The 12,032-nt window shown below is 38.1% G+C and overlaps 1 protein-coding gene across 10 annotated transcripts in view; it reads left to right on the top strand.

Moving 5' to 3' along the window:
• Positions 1 to 6,039, top strand: part of ZDHHC20 (zinc finger DHHC-type palmitoyltransferase 20) — an 89,943-nt gene extending 83,904 nt beyond the window's left edge. For 5 of the 10 annotated variants that reach the window (XM_045588535.1, XM_036457583.2, XM_036457579.2 and 2 more), the window contains one exon: positions 5,438 to 6,039. In XM_045588535.1, coding sequence (XP_045444491.1) covers positions 5,438 to 5,458 — 21 coding nt within the window. In that variant the 3' untranslated portion in view covers positions 5,459 to 6,039. Of the gene's footprint in view, positions 1 to 4,282; positions 4,384 to 5,437 lie in introns of those variants that run through there. The other 5 variants (XM_036457573.2, XM_036457570.2, XM_036457571.1 and 2 more) reach the window with 2 other exon arrangements.
• The last annotated feature ends 5,993 nt before the right edge of the window (positions 6,040 to 12,032 follow it).

Genomic DNA, 12,032 nt, shown 5'->3' with positions numbered 1-12,032 from the left:
CTCTGTTTACCTCATACTTCTTGTTAAGTAGCTCCAGGCCTGGTACTGGTGATAGCTAGGCTTGGTTTGCAGTTTGGCCTCTTTACTAGACACCTCCAAATAAGCAAAATAGCAATCAACTATAGACTGTTCTATAGCTCATGCTGGATGGCCCTTGGCAAGTCACAGGCAGTGACTGACCTTGCACCTCTTGGGAGGCCCCAGAGCTAGTACACTCAGTGGACAGCACCAGATCACCCCAGATTTCATCCCAACCACCTCTACAAGCGACACACTCCAGGGCTAGAGGTAGCAGGCACCAAAGCCCCACTGTAGCAAGTCATGCTCTACGGGATTGGCCTTGCACAACAGCTTCTCCACTGTAGTCAAAACATGTCCTCTCAGCTAGTCTTTGCATTTGATTGGCCTAAATTCCCGCTGGTTTTAACAGATAGAAAAGTTATAGGACTGATCCTCTTGGCACTGGAACCCTGGACTGGGGGCTCTGATGTGGGGCTGGGACCATCACTCCTTAGGGGGGACCTTTGCAGCTGAGATCTCTCTTCCAATCAAATCCCTACGAGTGATTTGCTAAAAACAACCAAGACTCGATTACAACAGGACAGTGCACAGAGCCCACAGAGTGCATTTGGAGTGCCCAGCTCAAGAAACTGGGTAGGCTGCTCCACTGGGCCCTATAGGACACCTACTACATGAGGCCATTCTACCAAGTCCAGAGACATAGCAGCTCTACCAAAAACATAGAAACAAACACAGGGGAGCAGCCAAAATGAGGAGACAAAGAAACATGTCCCAAATGAAAGAGCAGGAAAAATCTGCAGAAAAAGAACTAAATGAAATGAAGGCAGTCTACCAGATAGAGTCCAAAACAATGATTTTAAGTGTGCTCAAGGAACTAGCAAGAACTACAGTAGCATGAAAAGGGACATGGAAATTATAAAGAAGGAACCAGTCAGTAATGAATAATACAATAACTGAAATTAAGAAAAAATTACAGGGAATCAACAGTAGAGTAGATGATGCAGAAGATTAGATCATCAATTTAGAAGATAAGGAAGCAGAAAATATGCATTTAAAAGTGCAAAAAGGAAAAAGAACCCAAAAAAGAAGATAGTGTAAGGACCCTCTGGGTCAACTTGAAGCATACCAACAGTTCATGGTGGTGCCAGAGAGAGAGAGCAAGGAATTAAAAATTTGCTTGAAAAAGTAATGATGGAAAACTTTTCTAACCTGGTGAAGGAAATAGACATACAAGTCCACGAAGCACAGAGAGTCCAAAACAATATAAACCCAAAGAGGCCCACACAAAGACATTATAATTAAAATGCCAAAGATTAAAAACAAAGAGAATTCTAAAAGCAGCAAGTGACAAGCTGTTAGTTATCTACAAGATAACTCACTTATTACTGTCATCTGATTTCTCAATAGAAACTTTGCAGGCCAGAAGAGATTGGCACAAAATATCGGGTCTAGTAATAATTAATGTCGTTTTTAAACATTCGTTTAAAATCTTGCTTGGCGTTGACTTGTATTGGCATAACCTTCAAACACGTGGTATCTACAGAACGTGTGAAGTGCAATTAACAAGTTTTGCTTGAAAAAGTTTGTGTTTGGTTTGGTTTTTGTTGCAAAACTAGGGCTAAGAAGATGGCGGATAAAGAGCATATTCGGCACTGCATGCTTTACGAGTTCCAATTAGGAAGAAAAGCAAGTGAGGCTGCAAAAAACATCTGTAGTGCTCTTGGTCAAGATGCATTTAGCGCCAGAAAATGCCAGCGTTGGTTTGAGAAATTTCGCGAGGGAAATTTTTCGTTGGATGACAAGAGTGGTCGAGGCCCTGTGTCCAATTTTGATCAAGAAGCTCTTCAAGCTCTTTTGGTGCAAAATCGTCAAATTACCCAACAAGAGCTTGCGACAACTTTAAATTGTTCACAAAAAACAATTTCCAATCAATTGCGTGCACTTAGCAAAGTCCAAAAGTTTGGAAAATGGGTTCCTCATGAGTTGACCAACAACAACCGTAATCTAAGAGTCACAATTTGCAGTTCGCTCCTCTCTCGTCAAAACCGTTTGCCGTTTTTAGAGCAAATTGTTACCGGAGATGAAGAATGGGTGCTGTATGTTAATTTGAAAAGGTGGCCTCAATGGTTAGACAAAAATGAGGCTCCGCAGCCCACGCCAAAACCTGACTTGCATGCGAAAAAAGTGATGTTGTGTGTTTGGTGGAATTTTAAAGGAATTCTTCATTATGAACTTTTACCATCTAACCAAACCATTACAAGTGCAGTGTATAGTGCCCGATTGGAAAGGTTAGCCCAAGCTTTAAGAGAAAAAGAACCCACGCTGATTAATCGGAAGGGCGTAATTCTTCACCACGATAACGCACGACCGCATACTGCAAGAATCACTGCTGAAAAACTGCGCCAGTTGGAATGGGAAGTTCTCCCTCAACCTGCGTATTCTCCTGATATTGCCGCTTCCGATTACCATTTGTTTCGTTCTTTGCAAAACTTTCTTCTTGGAAAAAAATTTAATAATGAAGAATGCCTCAAAAATGCATTGACCGAATTTTTGGCATCAAAATCACAAGAATTTTACTACAGAGGGATTAAAATGCTTCCTGAGCGTTGGGCACAAGTAGTAGAAAACAACGGCAACTATATTGTTGATTAAATTTTGTTGTATTGTTTAAATAAATTCGATTTTAAAAAGTATTAGAAAACGACATTAATTATTACTAGACCTAATATTCAAAGTGATGAAAAGCAAGGATCTATAACTAAGATTACTCAACCCAGCAAAGCTGTCATTTAGAATAGAACAGATAAAGAGCTTCCCAGACAAGAACAATCTAAAGTTCATTACCACCAAAGCAGTATTACAAGAAACATTAAAGAGTCTTCTTTAAGAAAAAGAAGGAAGAGATAAAAACCTACATAAAATATAAATATAATAATAAAATGGCAGTAAATACATATCTGTCAACAATTACTTTTAAATGCAGAATTTGCTTCATTGGCTAGAGCTTCGGCCTGTGGGCTCAAGGGTCCTGGTTCAGTTCTGGTCAGGGGCACATGCCGGGTTGTGGGCTTTCTCCCCAGGAGGGGGAAGTGCAGGAGGCGGCCAGTCAATGATTCTCATCACTAATGTTTCTCTCTCTCTCTCCCTCTCCCTTCCTCTCTGAAATCAATAAAAAAAAATATACATATTTTAAAAAAATGCAAATGGAATAGCCCACCCCGTGTAGCTCAGAGGTTGAACATTAACCTATGAACCAGAAGGTCATAGTTCAATTCTCAGTCAAGGCACATGCCCAGGCTCAATATAGGTTCAATACCCAGTAGGGGCCGTGCAGGAGGCAGCAGACCAATGATTCGTTTTCTGATCATTGATGTTTCTATTTCTCTCACTTCCTCTCTAAAATCAATAAATTAAAAAAAATGTTTTAAAAATGGAATGGATTAGCCGAGACCGGTTTGGCTTAATGGATAGAGCGTCGGCTTGGGGACTGAAGGGTCCCGGGTTCGATTCCGGTCAAGGGCATGTACCTTGGTTGCGGGCATATCCCCAGTAGGGGGTGTGCAAGAGTCAGCTGATCGATGACTCTCTCTCATCAATGTTTCTAACTCTCTATCTCTCTCCCTTCCTCTCTGTACAAAATCAATAAAATATATTTATAAAAAAAAAAAAAGGAATGGATTAAATATTCCAATCAAAAGATATACAGTGACTGAATGGATAATAAGACCCTTACTTATGCTGTCTGCAAGAGACTCACTTCAGATCATAAGGCGCACACACAGTTTCAAAGTAAAGGTATGAAAAAATATATTTCATGACAATGGAAACAAAACAAAATAAAGAAGCTATGGGCCCTAGCCTGTTTGGCTCAGTGGATAGAACATTGGCCTGTGGACTGAAAGGTCCCAGGTTCGATTCCAGTCAAGGTCACATGCCCAGGTTACAGGTTTGATCCCCATTAGGGGGCTTGCAGGAAGCAGCTGATCAACAATTCTCTCTGATTATTGATGTTTCTCTTTCTCCCTCTCCCTTCTTCTTGAAGTCAGTAAAAACATATTTTAAAATAAATAATTAAAAAGCATAAAACTAGACTTTCAGCTCTTAGCACTGCTTCTGGGTTCTACAAGAAGACAAATGGTTGGCACCATATTACCTATTTAGTGCTTATATGAGTTGCTTTTATTTTAATCATCAATTTTGCTGTTTAGCCAGCAACTCAATTCATTTTTTATCAGATCATATATAATTAATGTGCTCACAGGGATAAATAACTTTGTTACAGTGGCAATAGACAAAAAGGTGACTTGCCCACTATTGAAGAAATTAGATCCAGAGAAGAGTGACTAAAGACTGAAACTAACACTAAACGCTGAAAAAATGTTATTTACTTTGTAAAAGAGCAGTTTATTCTGTAGGCAAGTACATGGATGAGCTATTCTTGACTGTGTGTCCAGAAACAGGAGCCACAGAAGACAGTCCAGGTGGATCAGCAGTCTGAGAAGTGAGGGTAATTGCTAATCTAAAGTTGAACTGCAGGAATGTAGTGAAGTCTCTCCTGACACTGAAGTTAAGGATACAGCTGCTTCAGTCATTCAGGAGCTGAGCTCAGTAGAGCATCTTGTGAAGGTGTTCAATTTTTAAAAAACTTAAAGTGTTTTAGTTACCTACTGCTCCATAATCAATGCGCACAAACCTAACAGCTTCAGACAACACACATTCATTACCATAGTTCCTATTGTCATGAGCTCATTTTTTAAAAAGCGTTGTCCTCTGCAGTCTTAAGGAAGCCTTTGCTTCCTTTCAGGCATTTGTCATGAGCAGTGAGCATTCAGTTCAGACCAAGGACCTAGAGCCTGAGACCCAGACAGAATCAGAACACAGGCACTCTGGGCAGGCTCCTGTAGGGTGGAGCAGACTGGATTCGGAAGATGAGCAGCAGGAGCACTTGTCAGTGCCACTGAGAACTGTGGTACAGCAATTGGACCTCAGTCCTGGCTTTATTTCTTCTTACTACAGGCAGAATAGTAGCTGCTATCTGTAATGGTTGAGAATCCCCAGCTGAAGTTCCTAGAACTACTGCTCTGAGTCTTCCCTACATCCTTTCAACAGTTTTAGAAAGGTGTGGATAAGATGAATCTTCAGATTATGTCCAAGTGAACAGTAAGGGACAACCCTGAGACTCTGCCTGTTTTAAAATGCTTTCTTGATGCTTCAGAGGAAGAAAGTCAGTGATATCCTTTATTTACTGCTTACAAAAATCATTATTACATTATAGCAGTATTAAAATATTTATTTCCTATCTAGTTATATTAGTAGAAGTTTTATATCTTAGCCCATAGAACCATTTAATAAATCTTGTTTTCAGAAATATAAAATCAAGCTTTTACCAATAACTCAATTATTTCTGGTTTTATAGGTTTATAAAAACATGGACTGATATTTTCAGTATTATTTGCAAGAAAATTATCAATGGGATGAAATAATTGAAGTATAACAGAAGATATATTTTTTCAAAAAAGGAAGCCTTTGTACAGATCCCTGGATCCACAGAAGCACTACTGCAGAGCAGGAAGATGCCTTACTCTTAAGTCCAGCATTGACTTACAGCTGCAAAAGTGACTTGATTTTACTTTGCAAATAACTCTTATTGTTATGAAATGCTATAATATGTCAGATCATATGTTTAACATGGCATATGTATCTTTTTTTGAGTTACATTATCAGAGTTATTTCTTGGTGTCTATGTGAATTTTCACTCCAGAAACAGAGGCAAAAAAATTCTCTTAAGTGAAGTACATCTAGGACAGCATGGTGGCTGAAACTAAATAATAATATCAAAATTACTGTTGCTTGTACTATGTAGGGAAAAGGAAATAACTGCTTTTTAAAGATTGGGTGTTTGATCATTTACAAATACTGTTTTATACTTTTCAACATTTTTAATAAAGATTTTTTATTGTTGGCTATACAATAACATGCAGGATTAAGATATCTAAATATAATGGTTTACAACATGAAGCACATTTGTATAATTTATTGAAGGCTTAGTTCTAAGCATTAATACAACAATGTATAGTATTGTGCCCAAGGCTTAAAGGAAACTTGGTAGTATAAAATATTTTTCTCTCTGATTTACAATTACTTAAAAAAAATTTATTAGTGTACATGCAGGAAAACACAAAGGATTTCAGAAATATTAGACAAAGGTAGGTCCCACAACCCTGGCCCTGACCAGGAATCAAATTGTGATCTCCTGGTTCGTAGGTTGACTCTCAACCACTGATCCACACCAGTCAGGCAACCTGAATAGTCATTTAAAACTTTCATTCTCTGAAAGATGGATTCCACTCTTAAATCCAAAATACTAAATCTGACAGAAGAGCAACATCTTTCTACCTAGATACATACCCTCTTTTCCTTTTGAAATCTAGTCTAAGGGGCAAGAAATGTTGCATCTATACATATAAAACCCTAAGCCAGTGTTTTTCAACCTTTTTTGGGCAAAGGCACACTTGTTTCATGAAAAAAATCACGAGGCACACCACCATTAGAAAATGTTAAAAAATTTAACTCTGTGCCTATATTGACTATATTTAAAGTAATTCTCTTGAATAGGAATCAAATAAACACAAAGAAGGTATTTTATAATTACTTTATTATGAAATATTAAGTAAGCAAAATAGTGAAAAATTATAAAATTCTTGTCTTGTCTGCACCTACGGCACACCAGGCAACATGTGCCGCGGAACAGCGGTTGAAAAACGCTGCCCTAAGCGACCAATCGACTGTTTGACTGCTTGCTATGACACCTACTGACCACCAGGGGGCAGAAGATCAATGCAGGAGCTGCCCCTTAGTGGTCAGTGCACTCCCCCAGTGGGAGTGCCACTGAACTGACTGAGCCAGGCTCATGGCAGGTGCAGTGGAGCCCCAATGAGCAGGAGCAGCACAGCTCCCTGGCCGCCTGCTGCTTTGCTCACTTCTACATCCCTCGGGATGTAAGACTGCGGGTTCAGCCCAAAACCAGCAGATTGACATCTCCCAAGCAGTCCTGGATTGCAAGCCAGCGCAGGCCAAGCTGAGGGACCCCTCAGCCTCTAGCTAATTATAAAGAAAAAACACCTTACAAAGGAGAAACAATGTAAAAATGTCAGTCCTTATGTTGTTCAGTCAAATACTATACACAAACCAAAATAATTGGATAGAGATAAATTTTTTAAAATAAATTTTTACTGATTTTAGAGAGGGAGAAAGAGATAGGAATATCAGTGATGAAAGAGAATCATTGATTTGGCTGCCTCCTGCACCCCACACTGGGGATGGAGCCCCCAACCCAGGCATGTGCCCTGACCGAGAATCAAACTGACCCAGTTCATAGGTTGACCCTCAATCACTGAGCCACGCCAGCAGAGCTAAATGTTAGCCAGCATTTATAATTATCTAGGTTTGTAGTTTTCTTATCTGTAACATAGGATTGAGAAGAGGGGGTGTTACCAATGACTTGGACTGGATGACCTCTAACATTCTTTAATTTTTGCAAAATCACCTTTTCATTCATCCAACAAATACTTCTGGAGTACCTTCTATACGTCAAACAGTATACTAGGGATAGTTCTATACTTTCCTTAGGTCATTTACATTTTTTTCCATATAAGCTTTATAGTAAACTATTTCAGGTTTATAATTTCTAGGATTTACCTAATTCCATTGACTAATAGTAATATTAGATTTTAAAAGTAAGTTTCCACTTTGAACAGAAGGAATATGGTAGCTTTAAAAATATAATACAGATTCTTGCACCTTTATTTCAACTCTTGAAATCTTGATAATCTTGATTCTAAAGAACTTTTAAGTATGAGAGTTAAATGACTGATAACAGTTACCAACCCAAATCATCCTTTTGGCTATTTGCATATAGTAAAGAAAGAAATAGTCAATGTTTTAAATGTAATACTTTCAGAAATGATCTGGCACTGTTTATGAGTATTTCTACATCTATATTAGAATGGTAGGCACCTGATTAACAAGTGAGAAACAATTTACCCCCTTAGTGTATTCAGGCACTTTTGTGATGGTGTAATCTTTCTTTTAAGTTCTGTTAGTCAGTATCATCTTTAATAGTGTAGTAAACACCTTTTCAGAAATTTTCAATTAAAACCTTTTAATTACCTTTGGTTTAATTCATGGCCAACATTTTACCACATTCTGAATAATATTTGGCTGAGTTTATTCATACACATTCACTACTCTTAGCAAGGGCCTACTGGTGTGGTGTGGGAATCAGGGACCAGCTGCCTCTCTGGTATTTCAACTGGTGTTGGTTAGTGCTGTCACTCTTTGGGGAGAAAGGTCAAAATGAAACCCTGTGAAAATTTACTAGTACTGTCTTTGGTCCTTCAAATACTTGAACAAATGTAATGACACTTAAAGATATTAAGTTGAATTTCAGGTATTGTCATTACCATTAAAAAAAAAAAAGTAACAGGAGACTTGATTTTACCTGGTACAAACTTATACATTCAGTCCCTGAGGTAACTGACTAGTATCACTTTGCCAAACCAAAGAGTAGCTGCAGTAGAGTAGTTATTAAACAGGGACACGTTTACAGAGTTCAGTTTCTTTACATATGGATGATTTTTAAAAATAGATATTTCATTGATTTTTTTACAGAGAGGAAGAGAGACAGAGTTAGAAACATCGATGAGAGAAAAACATCGATCAGCTGCCCCCTGCATACTCCCCACTGGGCATGCACCCACAACGAAGGCACATGCCTCTGACCGGAACTGAACCCGGGACCTCTGAGTCTGCAGGCCAACGCTCCATTCATTGAGCCAAACTGGCCAGGGCCATATGGGTGATTTTTTAAATCTTTTTACATATGTAATGGTTCTGATTCAATGTGTCATAAGTTAATTTGACTAAGATTAGTTTAAATCAAATATGCAAAGTTTATTTGAATTTTATTTCTATTAGAATACAGATTTTTACTTTTTTTTTACGAAGTTTAATTTCAAGATTATCAGATATGTCAGATTTCCATTCAGTAAACTTTAAAGCAAAAAAATGTGTATTAAGGGGTTGGTGTTAGGATTTGTATATTTGGGGCACAAATATAGACAAATATGTTTAGCTTATGTTTTGTTCCAGGAATAGCACTGTTATCAATGGGAAATACTTTTAATCTGTTATTAAGAAATTATATTTTTGCATTTCAGCCAACATAAAGACTAGATGTAATAATATGTAAGATACAGGTAATAATAAGTCAACAGGGGTTTCAAATAATTAGTACTATATTTTACAATTTAAAGTGCAGTATAGATTCAGAAAGGTCCATATTTTTCTAACTTTGTATTATTTTGTTGGTTTGCATAAGGAAGCAAATATTAAAAGCTTGAGAAAGCTATTAGTCAAGTTTATTATATTTGTAATGATTGCAGATGAATCTATGCCCATTTAAAAGAAAAGATGGACACTTAAATTGATCTTTCATGTTTTTAAACAGATTTGAAATACAGTTTTCTTTGGTTGTCTTTACCTGCTGAGTCCCATAAATCTTGTATTTGTTTTTCATAAATATAACCCTGGACCATGACTTAATGTTAACTTTTTGCTTTGTCTTTTGGATAGCCTAACTACATTAACATGAAGGCTGAGCGTTTTAAACTTTTTTCAAAAATCATAACTAACTTTATTAAAGTTCTGTATTTGGACAGTTTGTTATTATAAAGTGGTGTTTGCAAAATGAAAGAATAATTATTATTTTGGTCATAAATCTGGTAAAATAATGTTTAGAGAAATTTGGCTAATAATTTAGAGTAACTATATCTAAGACATTTAATATTTGAATGTAACAATATTGTAGTTTACCTAAGTCAGAGGTATAGATTGCTTTATTCAAAAAGTTTTTAACTTAGTTTTTACTGAATATAATTTTCAATTCAGAAGTAACTTTGGAATCATAAGTACTTGCATAACACTTAGTTTTTGAATTGTGGTTTTCACAATGCTGAATAAAAAATTTTATTTTATGTAGAATTTTTTGTGGCATATGTGTTCCAATTCCCCTCCAAAAGGACAGGTTAATAGTTGAGGTTGCTGAAGCAAGAAGGATCTGAGACTGGAGTAAAAACTTCTATATCAGATGGGTTTTATTCCCAGGCAAGGGCATATACCTGGATTGCAGGTTCCATCCCAGCCCGGGTTGGGCTCTGTGCAGGAGACAACAAATCAGTGTCTTTCTCAGGTCTATGTTTTTCTCTCTCCCCTCCATCCATCCCTTCCACTCTCCTTAAAAATCAATGGAACCCCTAGCTGATTTGGCTCACTGAGTAGAGCAATGCCTTGTGGACTGAAGGGTCCCGGGTTCAATTCCAGTCAAGGGCACATGCCTGCGTTAAATACTTGATCCCTAGGAGGAGACAGCCGATCAATGATTCTCTTATCACTGATGTTTTTATCTTTCCTTCTCCCTTCTTAAAATCAATAAAAATATATTAAAAAATAAATGGAAAAAGTATCCTCAGGTGAGTATTAATGAAACTTGAAAAATAGGATTGTTTGGTTACAGCATGGATAAAGATGCTCAGCTTCATTATTTTGCCTAAGATAGGCAATCACCAGTGTTGCTGAAAATATGAGCAAAGTATTTTTGGTGGGGGGTATAAAATGGCTTAATTGTAAAAATAAAGGTAATATGACATTATGTGTCCAAGTTTCACCACATAATCTGACAACCCCACTTTTAAAAATTCATATAGAGATGTGTATAATGTGTGCGGTAATAGAAAATACATGTATTGGTCCCTGCCCCCAGTTCCTGGCACAGCTACTAAAACCCTTGTAATTTTCTAAGTAGGAGCACTAGAAGCTTCTTTTGTTCCAATGAGGTGACTGAGTGGGCTCCTGGATGGGGACTGGTCATCAGAAAGACTAGAAAAAGCTTGGAATTTCCAGACCTACCCCTCATCCTCCAGAGAGGGAAGTGGGGCTGGAAATGGAGTCACTTGCCCATTCGAGGAAGCTTCTGTAAAATCCCAATCATAGAAGGGTTTGGAGAACTTCCAGGCTGGCACCCTAACTCCACGGGGATTCAATCTGTGCTTGGGACCCTCAGACCTCACCCTATGCATCTCTTCATCTGGTGGTTCATCTGTGTCCTTTCTCGTATCCTTTAGTAAACTGCTGAAGTGTTTCCCTGAGTTCTGTGAGCTGCTGGAGCAAATTGACCCAAACTGAGAAGCGGGTTAAGGAAACTTTATTTGTAGCAAGATGAACAGCAGTTGTGGGTAATCTGGGGATCTAATATTTGCAAGGGGCAACTACAGCAGGGAGGGGATCAGTTTTGTGAGTTTATGTCCAGGTAGACAGTGCCAGAATTAAATCCTTTGCAGCTGATGTTGTAAAGAATTGCTTGGTGGGGGAGGGAAAACCTCCACAATTGGTGATCTTAAGTGTTTCGTGTGTAGTAAAGGAGGAACACTGGAGAGAAACACAGAACTTGGTTCTTTCCTACGTAGAAAGAAAAAAATCTTTCCTACAGATGAGACTAGTATTTGAGAGGTTTTTTAAAAGTAGTAAATATTGATGGACAGTCACCTTGGCCAGTGTGCCTTAATGGTTGGAGCTTCGGCCCACACACAAAAGGCTCTCAGGTTTGATTCGTCGTCAAGAGTGCAAGAGTTCACTCCCCACCCCCAGTAGGAACATGTGTGGGAGGCAACCAATGATGTCTCTCTCTCACATCAGTTTTTCTCTCCCTCCTTCCTTCCACTCTGAAAAGCAATGGAAAAAAATATCCTTGGGTAAGATTAACAACAAAGGAAATTGGCTAAATTATTACTGTGTTGATACAATGAAGCCACTTACATATTCTATATTTTTATATTCATAAAATTGAAATAACTCCCTGGAAAGATCTTAGACATTGAGCCCTAGCCAGTTTGGCTCAGTGGTTATAGTGTTGGTCCCTCAGACTGAAGGGTTGAGGGTTCAATTCTTATCAAAGG

This window comes from Pipistrellus kuhlii, unplaced genomic scaffold (assembly GCF_014108245.1).
Source record: "Pipistrellus kuhlii isolate mPipKuh1 unplaced genomic scaffold, mPipKuh1.p scaffold_m20_p_3, whole genome shotgun sequence".
Classification (NCBI taxonomy): Eukaryota; Metazoa; Chordata; class Mammalia; order Chiroptera; family Vespertilionidae; genus Pipistrellus; species Pipistrellus kuhlii.
This window is presented reverse-complemented; position numbering and strand designations above follow the sequence as displayed.